This window comes from Panulirus ornatus, chromosome 34, assembly GCF_036320965.1.
Source record: "Panulirus ornatus isolate Po-2019 chromosome 34, ASM3632096v1, whole genome shotgun sequence".
NCBI classification, from domain to species: domain Eukaryota; kingdom Metazoa; phylum Arthropoda; class Malacostraca; order Decapoda; family Palinuridae; genus Panulirus; species Panulirus ornatus.
The window spans coordinates 7,604,704-7,624,674 of NC_092257.1; the positions used below are offsets into that span (position 1 = coordinate 7,604,704).

A 19,971-nucleotide genomic window follows, 5' to 3' on the forward strand; every position below is an offset into this window, starting at 1 on the left:
AGATCCCACCAACATAGCATTTTCATGCAAGTATCTGCCCATTCTATTCTTCCACCTTACCATTGTCTTTCCCTATACTTTCACACATTTCCATAACTCCTTCACTAGTTGCGCTCCCTATTCCTTAGTCCTTGCCTTCACACTAACCCATGAGTCCTAACTAACCCCTGACTCTTAATGCATTCCTAAACCATTCTCCCCTGTCCTCTATAGCTCTGGTATGCTCAGAGGTAGAACATTTATATCTCTTTCCTCAAAAATATTATCTAGCTCTCCCTTCTTATCTTGGTTACATCCACACACAACTAGACACTAAGCCTTCAAGAAGGATGGGCACTCCTTGCTTGGCTTCTTTTTCGATTCCAACTTTTAGACATAAAAAACTAAAAGGAGGAAAGGGTTTCCAGCCCCTGCTCCTGTCCCTTTTTAATTGTCTTTTACAACAAATAGGGAATATGTAAGATGTATTCTTTCTCCTCGACCCCCAAAGCTACTGCCACCTTTTGTCCTCTATCATGATGCAAAGGGAAAATTTGGGTAGTATTCATTAAAGTCCATCAGAATGATTTCTGTCCATTTGCAAACTGTCTAAGTCTTTTTGCTTTTCTTTTTGATTAGGCTCTGATCCGATCAATCATTTTGCTCACTCTGGTATTGTCAGCACAGCTCCTCATCATGGTTTCCTTTATTTCAATGTTAATGTCTGATATCAACATAAAGAGTACAGAGGCTAATATCATTCCCTGTGGTACCCCACAAGGAACATCCTCCACAGACATGGTTCCATTTGCTACCACTTTGAACTTTATCAGTTATAAACTCTTTCAGCTATCTTTCTGTCTTACCCTTAGTGTTTTCTTTAACTACTTTCTCAAGCAAATTTCTGTGGTTCAAGTATCAAATACTTTCTCAAGGTCAAGAAAAATAGTGTCCATTCTTTTTCCTTGGATTAACCTTTCAATATTACATGTCACTGTAATAGGCTAATAATTGGGTTTCCATGCTTTTTATTGGCACAGATCCACGTTGGCCTGTTCTTGCTTAGATGATTTAATATCTGTTGTTCTGTCACTTTTTAAAGATTTTTATTACATGCAACATCAAGCTAACTGGTCCATATTGTTAAGGTATTAGTATGCATCACCCTTTGAATACTGATGTTACATATGCCAACTTGTAAATTCTGCAATTCCTTTTTCATCCAAACTTTGCCTCAATAATAACATCACTGGTTTCACTACTGCTGTTTCTGTCTTTTTGAGGAATATGGCTGGGATTCCCTCTGCTCCTGGAACTGAATTTTCACTTGGCTGATTACTGCTCTGATTATCTTATCTTCCAATGTTTCAATGTTGATGAGAAAGAGAAAGTGGGTACATGTGGAGGTGTAAATGGAAACATCAGTCTCACCTCATGAATCAACAGGTGTGTAAAATGAAAGTTAAGAAATGCTTATATTGGTGATGAAGCCTTATTCAGTTCAACACACTGGACATAAAATAATCAATTGTGTAAGTGAAATGTGATGTTGTATGCATCTAATCTACTTCATAAAAATTGGTATGGAGTTAAATGTAACTGAAAAACAATTGTAAATAATTATGAAATTATGCTCTTTGCACAGATATTCCCTCTGGCGGTTAGGATATGGTTAATTTGTGATATCTGTGCTGAATCAATAAGCATTACTTATATTGTAAAGGATTTCAAATAAAACTTACTGAAGGATATGTGAAAATAGCTGGGTAGCTATCTAAGCCCTTAGGAGAGGGCACTGACTCTGCTGGATGATGGTAGCCTGCACCCTGATAGTTTTCAACTCCAGCAGCTTCAAAAACTAGACACACACTCACAGCATCACTCCTCCGCTGGAAACTCTGAATTCTAGAAGTAAAAGAATTAACAATCAATAAATTTATAAGTTTGCAACAGTATTATCATCTATCTACATGTCTGTCTAATCTCTGATGCCTGTTCCCATATGGAACTTCCTCAAGAGGGTGGCCACAATAATAGTTTCCAGAGCCACTTCTTAGCCTTTAGTGCCTTGACTTAACAGGCCATTGGCAGAGGGCAACTTTAATGCAATGTTTGCAGATGCTACTATCTAATGTTCCTACTGAAAACTTATACCTAATGCTCCTGCCTGTTACTACCAACTACTTCTCCCTATTGCTCCTGCCTAAATGTTCCTAATTACTGTTTCTATCTATTCCTCTTATCATTCTGCCTAAAGGCTGGACCACACAGTGCTCATCCATAGAAAATCTAAATTTACGAAGAATGATCTATGTGAGTTAAGTGTTCTCAAATGTTATGTATGACAAGAAGAGATTGTATGCTTGTGGGCAGAATACCAGAAGTCCATGTGTGGGTGAGGCAGAAAGAAAAGACAGCCACTGGGTCAGAAGAGTGCAACTTGACAACCACTGAAGTGCTGGCTCACTACACAACCATCACTAAGCATCCCGATACAAAGGAGGGTAATACCGGTAATATATCTCCCTAGCCATTGGCTACCTACCACCTACCTACATGCAGTATTATCAAACCATGATCAATATTTTTCCTGTCATCATTCATCATATATAAGTTGGAATATAAAACGTCCTTAAACCATAAACTATCACCAGAAATCTACAGACATTATTGCATTATCTTTCTCAATAAGACCATTTTTGTCCCAGTTTCCTTATCAAAAGTCTTGGTAAAGATTTCTACACTGGGTCATCATTACATATACATAATTCACAATATACTATTAGGTATTATTCAATATACAGAAATATATGGAAAAAAATGATAGTCATCTGTATTTATGAAGTTGCAATAATTTTCAATATACTTGATTATCTTCATTTGTTGGGATTCAGCTCTTGGCCTTTAAAGCATTCTTGTTGATAAATGAGTACACCCTATCTACCTATCTATCTATCTATATCTCAGATGCTCAATCCCTCTAGCAACTCCCATCAAAGTGGTGGCCACAGCAAAAGAGTCTCCACCTACCCTTGTACTTACAAGCTTTCCTTGCATGCACTATTCGATGCATTATCCACCATTTCTCTCCCTCCAGTACTCTTCAACTCATTTTCCCTACGTTACATAAGGTCTTCCTCTCACACCAACCCTCTTAATTGTACTATCATATGCTCTCCTTGTAAACTCCCAATCTTACATTCTTTCCACAAGCCCACATCCACTCAAAGTATTACCTTTCACCCACTCCACAATTAATTTCATTTGCATTCCCTGCCATACCACATCTTTCATATGCCTCCTCCCCCCTCATTTCTTTCTTCATTCCATCTAGTAATACCACATGTTCCTTTCAAATAGCTCATTTCCATAGCCTGGATTCTTGATCTCTATGACTCATTCCATGTCCATGCTTCAGCTGCATAAGTTAGGGTTGAGAGGACTATACTGTCTTTTAATCCTTTCTTCACTTCAATACTTACACCTCCATCCTTCATCAATCTACTAGGGGACTTAATGACTCTTCTATCCTGTACTGCTCTCTCCTTTCATAAGACCAAATTTTAGCCAAGATCTATCGATCTATCTACACTTTTGACACCTGTTCCCTTCGGAATCTCCCTCAAGGAAGTGGCCACGGCAATAGTCTTCATACCTAGTGAGTTTCAGTGCCACTACTTTGCTTTTAGTGCCTCATCCTTAACAGACTACTGGTAAAGGGCAAGTCTTGCATGGTGTTTGCAAAAGCTCCTACCTAATGTTCCTACTGAGCACTTCTCCCTAATCCTCCTCCCTAATGTTCCTACCTACTGCTTCTACCTAAAGCTCCAACCTAAATGTTCGTACCTACTACTTCTATCTATTGTTCCTACCATTTTGCCAAAAGGCAGAGCTAGCGCAATGTGCTCACCACAGGATTATATAGAGTTATGAAGAATGAGCTGTGTGGGTGAGGAAGAAAGGAAGACAGCTACCTGGGTCAGCAAAGTGCAACCTGACAACAACCACTGAAGTGCTGGCTCACTACATAGTCATCAATAACCCTCCTGATAACCAGGTGGGTTGTACTGGTAATATACCTAAGTGGTCGCTGGCTGCCCACCAACTTAAATTGTCTAACTTCATCAAGTCTTTCTCCTCCCACATCCATAACATGGTTTAGTACACTTTCTTCTTTCACTCTATAGGGCTTTGTAAAATCTATACTTTCACTAAGTTTCTTTTCAAATACCATAACTTTATTTTCATTTGCATCTACTCTCAATTGTCTATGCTTACATACATCATAAAATACACTTACAACCTTCTGCAACTCCTCTTCACTCTCAGCAAACAACACTTCTGTATCATTAACTCTCTCCCAAATAATGAATTTCTCATGTGCATCCACCTCAACATATATCAAAAAATTATAGCATAACAAGTATCAAGCATAATAACTCAGAATTCTAAAGTAAATAATACTTATACATGCCTTGATGTGCACTGCCATAGGCATGAAGCACAGCAAACGAATGGTTAAAGCACACTATTACTAAGTTTGAGACTGTGGGTCAAGTCTTGCTTATGCATACCTTCAAACATGTGATCCCATTTCACTTAGCTATAAATATGTACTGTGTCTATCTATATGCCTAGAATAAAATGCAAATATGACATAATGCCAGCCATATCACTCCCTTGTGTACTGTCAGCTATAAATCTGGGATACAAACTATGTCAGCTCCATGCCAAACATTGGTATGGGATCTAGAAAGATGAGAAAAGAAAGAAAAAAGAAAATTTTTTCTCTTACAGCAGTACTATCAGCATCAATACTTTTTATCAAAATTACTGTGGTTGCAATAATGGCAATAAATAACCTATCATAACAGGTTCAGACAAGAGCATGATGCAATTAGAGAGTATCAAAGCAACTCACTTTGCAACATAATCACAAGCTTGTCCCTGTCTGGAGATAAGAGTCTTCATTTCTGCTGATGAACTTTGTGCTGCCAATGTCTCATGGAAGTACAGGGAAAATTTGGAGACAAAAGCTGCTTTTGCTTGCCAAAACCACTGGTATAAAGCAGGGAGTGGAGAGGACTTCAAGAAACTTGATCCAAATCCATACTTCTTTGTCTGTAAGCAAATCACTTTGTTTATAACATAAATGCAGATAACAGCATAATGATATTTTCTCTTTTGAAATCATACTAAATAAATGAAAAAGAGCTTAGAAATAAACCCTTTGGCACAACTGATATAGTGAACAGTAAAGTGACTATGTGAAAATGCTGCAGAAACCTTTAAAATAATCATGGATGATGAGAGGGAATTAGTTAATGAAAGAAAAGAAACAGCATGTGAAGTTTTTGCATTGAGCCATGTGGTGGAAAAATATGTTTACAGGATAAGTGAATGTTCACAACAAAATAAGATTCAGTAACTTCTAATGATGTTTGGTATACAGAGATAGCTAATCAACATTGTTCAGTTTACAATGAGGATGTAATACAATTGTAAGAGCAAAAAGTAAGAGTGAGTGGTCTGCAATAAATGTGGAAAAGTACAAGAGTTAAGTATTTTCAGTGATTGTTTGTCAATTTTATAGATAAAGTACAAGGCAAGCTAAAAAATGGAAACTGCAAATGTTGTTATATGCAGATGATGCTATTTATCTCATCTGATACAGATGATATCATGTAAAACAATCACCCATTTTGGTGAACTCTATAGAGCATGCTAAAAGACTATAATACTCAGAAATCTGAAGTTCTTGTGTCTCAAAATGGGGAGGTTAACAGTGCAATGTCGGTTTAAATGAAAAAACTATAAAGTGCGAGTTACTTCAGAAACTTGGGAATGATGTTAAGAATACATGACAAAAAACAGACAGTGAATGCTACAAATACAAGGAAGAAAAAAACGGTGCTATCATTAACTAATGGGAAAATCCATGTATGTTTTGTGGAAGAAACATGAACATATAAGTATTTGTTCTTACCTTTTGGTACAAATGTGCAATACAGGGAGGGATTCTACTCTTATGAGGTCCCATATCTATTTTCATGTTTTCCCTTTTCCTCATGATAAAAATGGATATTTATAATATGGAGATAGAGAGAGAATAATACAAGGAGGGATTCTACACTTACGAGGTCCCATATCTATTTTTATGTTTTCCCTTTTTCTTACAATAAAAATGAATATTCATAATGTGGAGATAGAGAATGAAACTAGAACAGACATGTCAATGACTGATATGCTGGTGCAGGCAGAGCTACTATTGTTGTTAAAGATTCACCAAGTCCAAACTTGGCATGGGCTTGTCTTATTACAACCCATTCTCTGGGTGTACAACATAGGTTTCATTTTAAGCTCCAGATAACTTGTCTACATCTTGACCAAGTAGTTTTCATGTCATTCTCAAAAGATGTACTGCTTCCTAATGATACTTATAAACCAGCAAATGACAGCTTTCAATAAACTGACAGAGATGCACAAGAATGATTACAAGAAGAGCCTATGCTCAGCTTTTACTAACTGAAAAAACAATTATTATAACAATATAAAAAATCAATAAACAAGTAAATCTGTAAAGAAATATAAAGGCAGGATGTAATCAAACATTCAACCTGCCCAATTGATTTACAATGTAGTTAAAGTGCTTGAATGCCTGGCTGCAGCAAGACTTGGAAGCAATGGCTAAAGAGGACAACATCAATGTCTGGTATTGGGAACAGTGACACCTTATTTTTGACATTCCATGTCACTATCTGCATATGATCTGTCAGGAATGGAGGTGGTATGATTACTAGTATAATCTTATTTTTCTTAAAATAAAGCCTTAACTTATTGAAAGAAGTCCTTACTAAAACTGTAAATGAAACCTTAAAAAGGGCAAGAGAAAGTGAGTGAACCAAGTGTAAAATAATCTAAGAATTTTTGCCTTCTAAATAGGGTTGGTCATAGTTTTTGGGAAAAGCATAAAAAAGCTGAGTCCCAGAACTTAATAATGCAAGAAAAGAAATAGGCATCATAATGGTTCACTATTAAGTTGCTAATGCCCATATAGAGATGTGATCCAGTGACTCGCTGAGTTTTGCATGGCATAGCTAGTGGTAAGGGCATGCAATAAGCTTGTTCTCACAAGTAGAAACATAAATACTATTCATCTATAGATCTAAAATTTATTAGTGGATGCACAATTAACAGGGTTCAAATGGGAACAGACAAAAACCATTAGTTAATGCTCACCTATTCACTATAATGGGCTTAAGAAAAGGGAAACTGCAATTTCTGAGGAACAATGTGGAGTTTGAGAAAATCTGTACTAAGCTACTTAATGAAACTTCAGTGGTACAATGGCTAAGGAAATTTCACTTCACTTTTCTTATAGTACTGATTTAATGGCGACCATGATTATTCATGTAACTAAATTACACAGAAACTTCGTCTTCACTTTAAGATAAAAGCTCCAGCATTGGTCAGAAGTCCTCAGAAAAGCTAGTCTACATATACTTTTCAATCTAATAAACCATTTCAAGTACTAAAATTTCCTGCATATTTAAATGTTCCATCAATCTCCTACCTCCTTTGACTGAACAACAGCATGCCAACTGTTCAGCTTTGAATGAGCATCATGAAGATGTAGTAAAGAAGGAAGGAAACGCCAGAACTGCATTTCTATTTGACTTCTCAGTAAATGTATCAGGATATCACACTCATACCTGGAAAATGAAGAGTTTTCCAATGGAATGAATATAAATAGTGAAGGTGGTCTGTATACTGTACCATATTTACAGTTATTTAGACACTGAATACACAGATGATAGTTTTCTTAACCATTTTCATTCTCCTGTCTTAATGAAGTATCATCAAGGACACACAACTAAGCCTTAATGGAAAAAAAAAAAGAAATCCTCTCAGCCTCTTCCTCTGCAAATATCAATCTATATTTCTCTGTTTTTCTTAACACTAGTGCTAGTATCAGACATTCATTTAAGCATCTGCATGTAAAATACCCGATGCTAAGTTAGTACCTCATCCCTTCTCTCACTTGAAGAGTATCTTTCACAAACTACTGGAATTTTCATTTGGTATAAACTACATACCAGTACTGAATTTTCTGCCACAAGTACAAACATTCAAAAGACACTACTTAACGAGAAAGTTTCATTCCTATACAGTGTCTATTTTTTTCACACTTGACTGCCATTTCCTACATTTGCGAGGTAGTGCCTGGAAACAGATGAAGAAAGAAACATCTGGTCACATACACACATATATATTTTTATTTGTTTTATCTAATATACTTTGTCACTGTCTCCCATGTTAGTGAGCTAGCCCAAGGAACCAGACGAAAGAATGGCCCAACCCACCCACCCACATACACATGTATATACATACACATCCACACTCGCACATATACATACCTATACATCTCAATGTATACATATATATACACACACAGACATATACACATATACAAATGTACACAATTCATACTGTCTGCCCTTATTCATTCGCGTTGCCACCCCGCCACACGTAAAATGACAGCCCCCTCCACCCTCATGTGTGCGAGGTAGCGCTAGGAAAAAACAACAAAGGCCAAATTTGTTCACACTCAGTCTCTAGCTGTCATGTATAATGCACCGAAATCACAGCTCTCTTTCCACATCCAGGCCCTACAAAACTTTCTATGGTTTACCCCAGACACTTCACATGCCCTGGTTTAATCCATTGACAGCTAGTCGACCCTGGTATACCACGTTGTTCCAATTTACGCTATTCCTTGCACGCCTTTCACCCTCCGGCATGTTCAGGCCCCGATGACTCAAAATCTTTTTCACTCCATCTTTCCACCTCCAATTTGGTCTCTCACTTCTCGTTCCCTCCACCTCAGACACATATATTCTCTTTCCCAATCTTTCCTCACTCATTCTCTCCATGTGACCAAACCATTTCAAAACACCCTCTTCTGCTCTCTCAACCACACTTTTTATTACCACACATCTCTCTTACCCTTTCATTACTTACTCAATTAAACAATCTCACACCACATATTGTCCTCAAACATCTCATTTCCAGCACATTCACCCTACTCCGCACAACTATATCTATAGCCCATGCTTCGCAACCATATAACATTGTTGGAACCACTATTCCTTCAAACATACCCATTTTAGCTTTTCAAGATAACGTTCTCGATGTCCACACATTTTCCAACCCTCCCAGAACTTTCGTCCCATCCCCATCCTGATTCACTTCTGCTTCCATGGTTCCATCCTCTGCCAAATCCACTTCACTTCCTCCACTTTTTCTCCATTCAAACTTACCTCCCAACTGATTTGTCCCTCAATCCTACTGTACCTAATAACCTTGCTCTTATTCACATTTACCTTCAGCTTTATTCTTTCACACACTTTACCAAACTCAGTCACCAGCTTCTGCAGTTTCTCACCTGAATCAGCCACCAGCGCTGTATCATCAGCGAATAAGAACTGATTCACTTCCCAAGCTCTCTCATCTACAACAGACGGGATACCTGCCACTCTTTCCAAAACTCTTGCATTCGCCTCCCTAACAACCCCATCCATTAACAAATTAAACAACCATGGAAACATTATGCACCCCTGCCGCAAACCAACATTCACTGAGAACCAATCACTTTCCTCTCTTTCTACAAGTACACATGCCTTACATCCTTGATAAAAACTTTTCACTGCTTCAAACAACTTACCTCCCACACCATATATTCTTAATACCTTCCACATAGCAACTCTATCAACTCTATCATATGCCTTCTCCAGATCCATAAATGCTCCATACAAATCCAATTGCTTTTCTAAGTATTTCTCACATACATTCTTCAAAGCAAACACCTGATCCACTCATCCTCTACCACTTCTGAAACCACACTGCTCTTCTCCAATCTGATGCTCTGTACATGCCTTCACCCTCTCAATCGATACCCTCCTATATAATTTCCCAGGAATACTCAACAAACTTATACCTATGTAATTTGAGCACTCACTTTTATCCCCTTTGCCTTTGTCCAGTGGCACTATAAAAGCATTCAGCCAATCCTCAGGCACCAATTAAATATATATTTATTTATTTTGCTTTGTTGCTGTCTCCCATGTTAGCGAGGTAGCACAAGGAAACAGACAAAAGAATGGCCCAACCCACCCACCTAAACATGTATATACATACACGTCCATACACGTAAATATACATACCTATACATCTCAATGTATACATATATACAGCCACACAGACATATACATATATACCCATGTACATAATTCATACTGTCTGCCTTTATTCATTCCTATCGCCACCCCACCACACATGAAATAACAACACCCTCCCCCTCATGTGTGCGGGGTACCACTAGGAAAAGACAACAAAGGCCCCATTCGTTCACACTCAGTCTCTAGCTGTCATATAATAATGCACTGAAACCTCAGGTCCCTTTCCACATCCAGGCCCCACAGAACTTTCCATGGTTTACCCCAGACGCTTCACATGCCCTAGTTCAATCCATTGACAGCACATCCACCCCGGTATACAATATCGTTCCAATTCACTCTATTCCTTGCACGGCTTTCACCCTCCTGCATGTTCAGGCCCCGATCACTCAAAATCTTTTTCACTCCATCTTTCCACCTCCAATCTGGTCTCCCACTTCTCCTCGTTCCCTCCACCTCTGACACATATATCCCCTTGGTCAATCTTTCCTCACTCATTCTCTCCATGTGACCAAACCATTTCAAAACACCCTCTTCTGCTCTCTCAACCACACTCTTTTTATTACCACATATCTCTCTTACACTATTATTACTTACTCGATCAAACCACCTCACACCACGTATAGTCCTCGAACATCTCATTTCCAGCACATCCACCCTCCTGCGCACAACTCTATCCATAGCCCACGCCTTGCGACCAAACAACATTGTTGGAACCACTATTCCTTCAAACATACCCATTTTTGTTTTCAGAGATAATGTTCTCGACTTCCACACATTCTTCAAGGCTCCCAGAATTTTTGCCCCCTCCCCCACCCTATGATTCACTTACGCTTTCATGGTTCCATCTGCTGCAAAATCCACTCCCAGACATCTAAAACACTTTACTTCCTCCAGTTTTTCTCCATTCAAACTTACCTCCCAATTGACTTGACCCTCAACCCTACTGTACCTAATAACCTTACTCTTATTCACGTTTACTCACAACTTTCTTCTTTCACACACTTTACCAAACTCAGTCACCAGCTTCTGTAGTTTCTCACTTGAATCAGCCACCAGCGCTGTATCATCAGCGAACAACAACTGATTCACTTCCCAGGCTCTCTCATCCACAACAGACTGCATACTTGCCTCTCTTTCCAAAACTCTTGCATTCACCTCCCTAACAACCCCATCCATAAACAAATTAAACAACCATGGAGACATCACACACCCCTGCCACAAACCTAAATTCACTGAGAACCAATCACTTTCCTCTCTTTCTACATGTACACATGCCTTACATCCTCAATAAAAACTTTTCACTGCTTCTAAGAACTTGCCTCCCACACCATATATTCTCAATACCTTCCACAGAACATCTCTATCAGCTCTATCATATGCCTTCTCCAGATCCATAAATGCTACATACAAATCCATTTGCTTTTCTAAGTATTTCTCACATACATTCTTCAAAGCAAACACCTGATCCACACATCCTCTACCACTTCTGAAACCACACTGCTCTTTCCCAATCTGATGCTCTGTACATGCCTTCACCCTCTCAATCAATACCCTCTCATATAATTTCCCAAGAATACTCAACAAACTTATACCTCTGTAATTTGAGCACTCACTCTTATCCCCTTTGCCTTTGTACAATGGCACTATGCAAGCATTCCGCCAATCCTTAGGCACCTCACCATGAATCATACATACATTAAATAACCTTACCAACCAATCAACAATACAGTCAGCCCCTTTTTTAATAAATTCCACTGCAATACCATCCAAACCCACTGCCTTGCCTGCTTTCATCTTCCGCAAAGCTTTTACTACCTCTTCTCTGTTTACCAAATCATCCTCCCTAACCCTCTCAGTTTGACACTACCTCGACCAAAACACCCTATATCTGCCACTCTATCATCAAACACATTCAACAAACCTTCAAAATACTCACTCCATCTCCTTCTCACATCACCACTACTTGTTATCACCTCCCCATTAGCACCCTTCACTGAAGTTCCCATTTGTTCCCTAGTCTTATGCACTTTATTTACCTCCTTCCAAAACATCTTTTTATTCTCCCTAAAATTTAATGATACTCTCTCACCCCAACTCTCATTTGCCCTCTTTTTCACCTCTTGCACCTTCTATATATATCTATCTATCTTATTTATCATACTTTGTCGCTGTCTCCGACGTTAGCAAGGTAGCGCAAGGAAACAGATGACAGAATGGCCCAACCCACCCACATACACATGCATATCCATACATGTCCACACACAGCACATATACATACCTACACATCTCAACATATACATATATATACATACAGAGATATATACATATATACACATGTACATAATTCCCACATGAAAAACTGCAGAAGCTGGTGACTGAGTTTGGTAAAGTGTGTGAAAGAAGAAAGTTAAGAGTAAATGTGAATAAGAGCAAGGTTATTTGGTACAGTAGGGTTGAGGGTCAAGTCAATTGGGAGGTAAGTTTGAATGGAGAAAAACTGGAGGAAGTAAAGTGTTTTAGATATCTGGGAGTGGATCTGACAGTGGATGGAACCATGGAAGCGGAAGTGGATTATAGGGTGGGGGAGGGGGCGAAAATTCTGGGAGCCTTGAAGAATGTGTGGAAGTCGAGAACATTATCTCGGAAAGCAAAAATGGGTATGTTTGAAGGAATAGTGGTTCCAACAATGTTGTATGGTTGCGAGGCATGGGCTATGGATAGAGTTGTGCATAGGAGGATGGATGTGCTGGAAATGAGATGTTTGAGGACAATGTGTGGTGTGAGGTGGTTTGATCGAGTAAGTAACGTAAGGGTAAGAGAGATGTGTGGAAATAAAAAGAGCGTAGTTGAGAGAGCAGAAGAGGGTGTTTTGAAATGGTTTGGGCACATGGAGAGAATGAGTGAGGAAAGATTGACCAAGAGGATATATGTGTCGGAGGTGGAGGGAACGAGGAGAAGTGGGAGACCAAATTGGAGGTGGAAAGATGGAGTGAAAAAGATTTTGTGTGATCAGGCCTGAACATGCAGGAGGGTGAAAGGAGGGCAAGGAATAGAGTAAATTGGATCGATGTGGTATACCGGGGTTGACGTGCTGTCAGTGGATTGAATCAGGGCACGTGAAGCGTCTGGGGTAACCCATGGAAAGCTGTGTAGGTATGTCTATTTGCGTGTGTGGACGTATGAATATACATGTGTATGGGGGTGGACTGGGCCATTTCTTTCGTCTGTTTCCTTGCGCTACCTCGCAAACGCGGGAGACAGCGACAAAGCAAAAAAAAAAAAAAAAAAAAATTGAAGGAATAGTGGTTCCAACAATGTTATATGGTTGCAAGGCTTTGGCTATAGATAGGGTTGTGTGGAGGAGGGTGGATGTGTTGGAAATGAGATGTTTGAGGACAATGTGTGGCGTAAGGTGGTTTGATCGAGTAAGTAATGAAAGGGTAAGAGAGATGTGTGGTAGTAAAAAGAGTGTGGTTGAAAGAGCAGAAGAGGATGTATTGAAATGGTTTGGTCAAATGGAGAGAATGAGTGAGGAAAGATTGACAAAGAGGACATATGTGTTGGAGGTGGAGGGAATGAGGAGAAGTGGGAGACAAAATTGGAGGTGGAAGGATGGAGTGAAAAACATTTTGAGCAATGAGGGCCAGAACATACGGGAGGGTGAAAGGTGTGCAAGGAATATAGTGAATTGGAATAATGTGGTATAGCAGTGTCAATGTGCTGTCAATGGATTGAACCAGGGCATGTGAAGCATCTGAGGTAAACCATGGAAAGTTTGTGGGGCCTGGATGTGGAAAGGGAGCTGTGGTTTCGGCGCATTACACATGATAGCTAGAGACTGAGTGTGAACGAATGTGGCCTTTGTTATGTTTTCCCAGCGCTACCTCGCACACGCGCAGGGGGAGGGGGCGTGCCATTTCATGTGTGGCGGGGTAGTGATACCAGTAGCAAGTATGAATATGTACATGTGTATATATGTAAATGTCTGTGTATGTATATGTATGTATACAATAAAATGTGTAGGAGTGTATATGCGCATATGTGGGCATTTAGGTATATACATGTGTATGTAGGTGGGTTGGGCCATTTCTTCGTCTGTTTCCTTGCGCTACGTTGCTAACACGGGAGACAGCGGCAAAGTATAATAAATAGAAATAAAAATGAAAATACACGTACATATACATATATACACATACATATATGTATATGCATAAGCACATCTTCCTACTTGCTCATTGTCATACATTCCTGATGTCATCCTGCTCCAAAGCAAACAGTGCAAATGCGCAAATGCACGAAGGAAAAAAAATGATAAAATGATAATAGATACATTCTCCTCTTTCCCCTCATCTGATCACCATCCCCTGCATCAGGAAGGTAGTGCCTGGAAACAGATGATGAAAGACCACATCCGTTCACATCCATACATGAACTGTCCTGTGCAATGCACCAAAACTACAACTCCCTACTCACATCTAGGCTTCACAGATCCTTCCATGGCTTACCCCAGTTGCTTCATATCTTTTTCGCTCCATCCTTCCATCTCTCATTTGATCTTCCCATTAGTTACCTCCACTTCTGACACATATATCCTCTTCATGAACCTTTAATTCGTTCTCTACTTATGTCAAAATCATTTCAACACACCCTCTTCTACTCTCTTTACCACACTCTTTTTATAATCACATATCTCTCTAACCCCTTTATTACTTACTCAATTAAACCACCTCACACCACATACTGTTCTCAAACATTTCATTTCATATTATAAGCTTATTAAACTCAAGACCCATAAATTTACAGACCATGACAATCAGTCACACAATCAGTCACTAATAGCTTACCCATGTATTCATTTCTAGCATTTCTAGGGTCTAAATGTTTTATTTCTTAAGATTATGTCTACTTTTAGGAACCCTCCAGGACAGGAGCAGTTAGATATAAGTTACCCTTAAAGATTGAATCAAGTATGTAGGCTACTAAGATAGAACTGTTTAGCACACTGATTTCAGCTTTATTTTTCTAGCTACTTGAGCAATTTTGTCCTGTAGCTGGGTGAACCTCCACCACATGCAAGCTCTATTGGTAACAAATCAGTGTGTGATGGAGAGAGCCTTCTTTGATAATTAAGATAAAATCTCTTCTTTCCACCCTCCTAACCAAGAGGGATTGGAGGCCAAACATAATATAATGCCCTACTTCTCAAGTTGGCTATCATAGAATGTTTTGCAGTTGGGACAAGGTCTGGCAGAGGAAGGTTCAGAAGATTGTTTCATACTATCTGTTTTACCTAAGCCAATTCTTTACAATCTAAATAAAACTTCCAAGCCAACTTTAGTAGACTTTACAGCTCTGTGAAAACTGAACTCTCAAATGCAAGAGAAAAAACAACTTTTCTTGTATTAATGCAAGATCTGGAAGAGGATTAATAGGATGAAATAAGATTTTGTAAAATCAGAGGACAATACCTTTTTTTTTTTTTTTTTTTTTTTTCAAACTATTCGCCATTTCCCGCATTAGCGAGGTAGCGTTAAGAACAGAGGACTGGGCCTTTTTCGGAATATCCTCACCTGGCCCCCTCTGTTCCTTCTTTTGGAAAATTAAAAAAAAACGAGAGGGGAGGATTTCCAGCCCCCCCGCTCCCTCCCCTTTTAGTCGCCTTCTACGACACGCAGGGAATACGTGGGAAGTATTCTTAATCCCCTATCCCCAGGGATAAAATACTATACTATATACTATACTATACAATACTATATACATTTAAATTTTGAGACTCCTATAAATATGAAATCACATACAAGCTGCAGTAACAGGAATTACTCACGTGAAACTCGTCTTGATAGGAGTCAAGAGGGGATGATGAAAATTTCGACTATTCTTTGCACTTATGTCAGTTACAAGAGACAGCAACTCTTCAAAGATCATCAGACGAGAACTAGACATTTCAATCACTCTGTCATAACTATTATCTAAGTTAAGGACAACATATTTCCTTAATAGACACCTACACATGTATACCATACCATGTTGGCAAGTTCAGAGGACATGGCCATAAACAATACTTCTTTCCTTACCCTACATGTCATAAACTACATCTAAAAGCATCAGCATCAGACTTGGTAGTAATGGTTCCTTTAACTGTACTCCAAATGAGTGTAAGTAGATGTGCAATTACCTATGAGTAATTACTTATTTCTATGGTACAGGGAGGGAGTCCTTCACATAAGGGGTCCATCTCTTATATGCATAGTAGAGATGTTGGTGTGTGTGTGTGTGCACATTAACTTATCAGTGCATAAGGGGAAGAGATCTTCAAATTTGTAAAACTTCCATCTTTTAATCTCCCTTTTCTGTCACACAAAATCTTGAATTTTCTCTATTCTTTGGATTCACTACTTCTTTGCCTCATTCAAGACCCTGTATTTGAAAGTATTCTTCCAAATATTTTCTGACTTTTTTCATGCTTAGTTTCCTGTCATAACTTCTGAAGATCTGTTTCTCATAGTCTGAACTGCACAATACAATCATCCAATCAACTGGGGAACTTAAGTTATAATCATATTCCTTTCTGCTTTTTTTCCTCTTTTCTTGCTTTCATACATATTCATGGTTTTCCACCTTAGTACTGAAGCATGCAGCATCAAAATCAGGTGAAAGCCTTAAGGAAAACCCTCACTTTGCTACTACTTCTGCTCCCTTTGGAAAGTATTAATACATTACAGATTTCCAGTCCCCCATTCCTACCCTTTAATGACATGCAGAACATGCAGACATGCTGCTTGGGTAACATTCTTTGTACCCTATCCCAAAGATGCACTCTATTCTAATGTGGACAAATGTATGGCAGTTATCATCTCATAGCCTAGCTCCTCTAGGGACTGTTTGAGTAGCCTATTCTTGCACTTGCTGAACTAAGTCCATGAGCCTCTTCAAGTGAGGTGATCAAAAAGGTGATGCATACTCCATTTTAGATTTAACATATGTTATACATCTGACTGGGGAATGTGACCCTCAGTGATACTAGGCTCGAGAGAAATGGGAAAGAATGGTTGGGAATGTCCTTGGAGTAAAATCTAGTGTTAGTATGAAGGGAAGAGCAAAGGGTAAGGAGTTGTGGGGATGAATGAAAGAGTGCAAGGAAGTGAGCTATAGACCACTGGGCATGAAAATAAAAGTGGATTGTGAGAAGTGGATGATTGTCACTGCTTATGTACAGTTGCCCACATTTCTGATTAGTACAGTTAGCATTGCAAATGCTGATCTCCATGTATAGTGAAGCTGTGCTTGTCTTGATTCGAAGTGTGAGTGGGGGTAAAGATGGAGGGGGATGAGAGCTGGGTGGGGGGGAGACGAGCTGTGGTGGAAAAGTTAAGGAGGAGAGAGCCAGTAGTGTTTAATATATATTATGTTTACATGGTGCTCTCATTTTTATAAACAAATGATGAGTGTAATGTAAGGAGGGAACAAACAGAGAACGATGTTAGTGAGCAAGTATAACACTCTTCCAAACCTGGCTAAGATCTGTAGTACGAAACTTTTTTTATATTATTATACTTAATCGCTGTATCCTGCTTCAGCAAGGTAGCTCCAGGAAAAAGATGAAGAATGGCCCATCCCCTCATATACACATATATATAAACACCCATGTATGCACATATACATACATATACATATGAACATATAGACATATATATATATATATGTATATATATATACACATGTACATATTCATATACATATATACACATGTACATATTCATTAACCCTGAGGATAGGGGAGAAAGAATACTTCCCACACATTCCTCACGTGTCGTAGAAGGCGACTAAAGGGGACAGGAGTGGGGGGCTTGAAACCCTCTCCTCCTTGTATTTTAACTTTCTAAAAGGGGAAACAGAAGAAGGAGTCATGTGGGGAGTGCTCATCCTCCTCGAAGGCTCAGATTGGGGTGTCTAAATGTATGTGGATGTAACCAAGAAGAGAAAAAAGGAGAGAGAGGAAGTATGTTTGAGAAAAGGAACCTGGGTGTTTTGGCTCTGAGCAAAACGAAGCTCAAGGGTAAAGGGGAAGAGTGATTTGGGAATGTCTTAGGAGTAAAGTCAGGGGTCAGTGAGAGGACAAGAGCAAGGGAAAGAGTAGCACTACTCATGAAACAGGAGTGGTGGGAGTATGTGATAGAGTGTAAGAAAGTAAACTCTAGAGTGATATGGGTAAAACTGAAAGTTGATGGAGAGAGATGGGTGATTATTGGTGCATATGCACCCGGGCATGAGAAGAAAGACCATGAGAGGCAAGTGTTTTGGGAGCAACTGAGTGAGTGTGTTAGTAGTTATGATGCACAAGACCGGGCTATAGTGATGGGTGACTTGAATGCGAAGGTGATTAATGTGGCAGTTGAGGGAATAATTGGTGTACATGGGGTGTTCAGTGTTGTAAATGGAAATGGTGAAGAGCTTGTAGATTTAGGTGCTGAAACAGGACTGTTGATTGGGAATAACTGGTTTAAAAAGAGAGACATACACAAGTATACGTATGTAAGTAGAAGAGATCGCCAGAGAGTGTTATTGGATTATGTGTTAATTGATAGGTGTGCGAAAGAGAGACTTTTGGATGTTAATGTGCTGAGAGGTGTAACTGGAGGGATGTCTGATCATTATCTTGTGGAGGTGAAGGTGAAGATTTGTAGAGGTTTTCAGAAAAGAAGAGAGAATGTTGGGGTGAAGAGAGTGGTAAGAGTAAGTGAGCTTGGGAAGGAGACTTGTGTGAGGAAGTACCAGGAGATACTGAGTACAGAATGGAAAAAGGTGAGAACTAAGGACGTAAGGGGAGTGGGGGAGGAATGGGATGTATTTAGGGAAGCAGTGATGGCTTGCATATAAAAGAAGCTTGTAGCATGAGAAGCATAGGAAGTGGACAGATTAGAAAGGGTAGTGAGTGGTGGGATGAAGAAGTAAGACTATTAGTGAAAGAGAAGAGAGAGGCATTTGGACGATTTTTGCAGGGAAATAATGCAAATGACTGGGAGATTTATAAAAGAAAGAGGCAGGAGGTTAAGAGAAGGGTAGAAGAGGTGAAAAAGAGGGCAAATGAGAGTTGGGGTGAGAGAATATCATTAAATTTTAGGGAGAATAAAAAGATGTTTTGGAAGGAGGTAAATAAAGTGCATAAGACAAGGGGACAAATGGGAACATCAGTGAAGGGGACTAATGGGGAGGTAATAACAAGTAGTGGTGATGTGAGAAGGAGATGGAGTGAGTATTTTGAAGGTTTGTTGAATGTGTTTGATGATAAGAGTAGCAGATATAGGGTGTTTTGGTCAAGGTGGTGTGCAAAGTGACAGGGTTAGGGAGAATAATTTGGTAAACAGAGAAGAGGTAGTAAAAGCTTTGCAGAGGATGAAAGCCGGCATGGCAGCCAGTTTGGATGGTATAGCAGTGGAATCTATCAAAAAAGGGGGTGAATGTACTGCTGACTGGTTGGAAAGGTTATCTATTGTATGTATGATTCATGGTGAGGTGCCTGAGGATTGGCAGAATGCTTGCATAGTGCCATTGTACAAAGGCAAAGGGGATAAAAGTGAATGCTCAAATTACAGAGGTATAAGTTTGTTGAGTATTCCTGGGAAATTATATGGGAGGGTATTGATTAAGAGGGTGAGGCATGTAAAGAGCATCAGATTGGGGAAGAGCAGTGTGGTTTCAGAAGTGGTTGAGGATGTGTGGATCAGGTGTTTGCTTTGAAGAATGTATGTGAGAA

At 39.3% G+C, this 19,971-nt stretch overlaps 1 protein-coding gene across 2 annotated transcripts in view; it reads right to left on the bottom strand.

Moving 5' to 3' along the window:
• Positions 1-19,971, bottom strand: part of LOC139759807 (KICSTOR subunit 2-like) — a 100,780-nt gene that overhangs the window by 21,714 nt on the left and 59,095 nt on the right. For both annotated transcript variants that reach the window (XM_071682283.1, XM_071682284.1), the window contains exons 5-8: positions 16,042-16,179; positions 7,553-7,691; positions 4,901-5,100; positions 1,722-1,884 (exon numbers count right to left, since the gene is read on the bottom strand). In XM_071682283.1, coding sequence (XP_071538384.1) covers positions 1,722-1,884; positions 4,901-5,100; positions 7,553-7,691; positions 16,042-16,179 — 640 coding nt within the window. The remainder of the gene's footprint in view (positions 1-1,721; positions 1,885-4,900; positions 5,101-7,552; positions 7,692-16,041; positions 16,180-19,971) is intronic.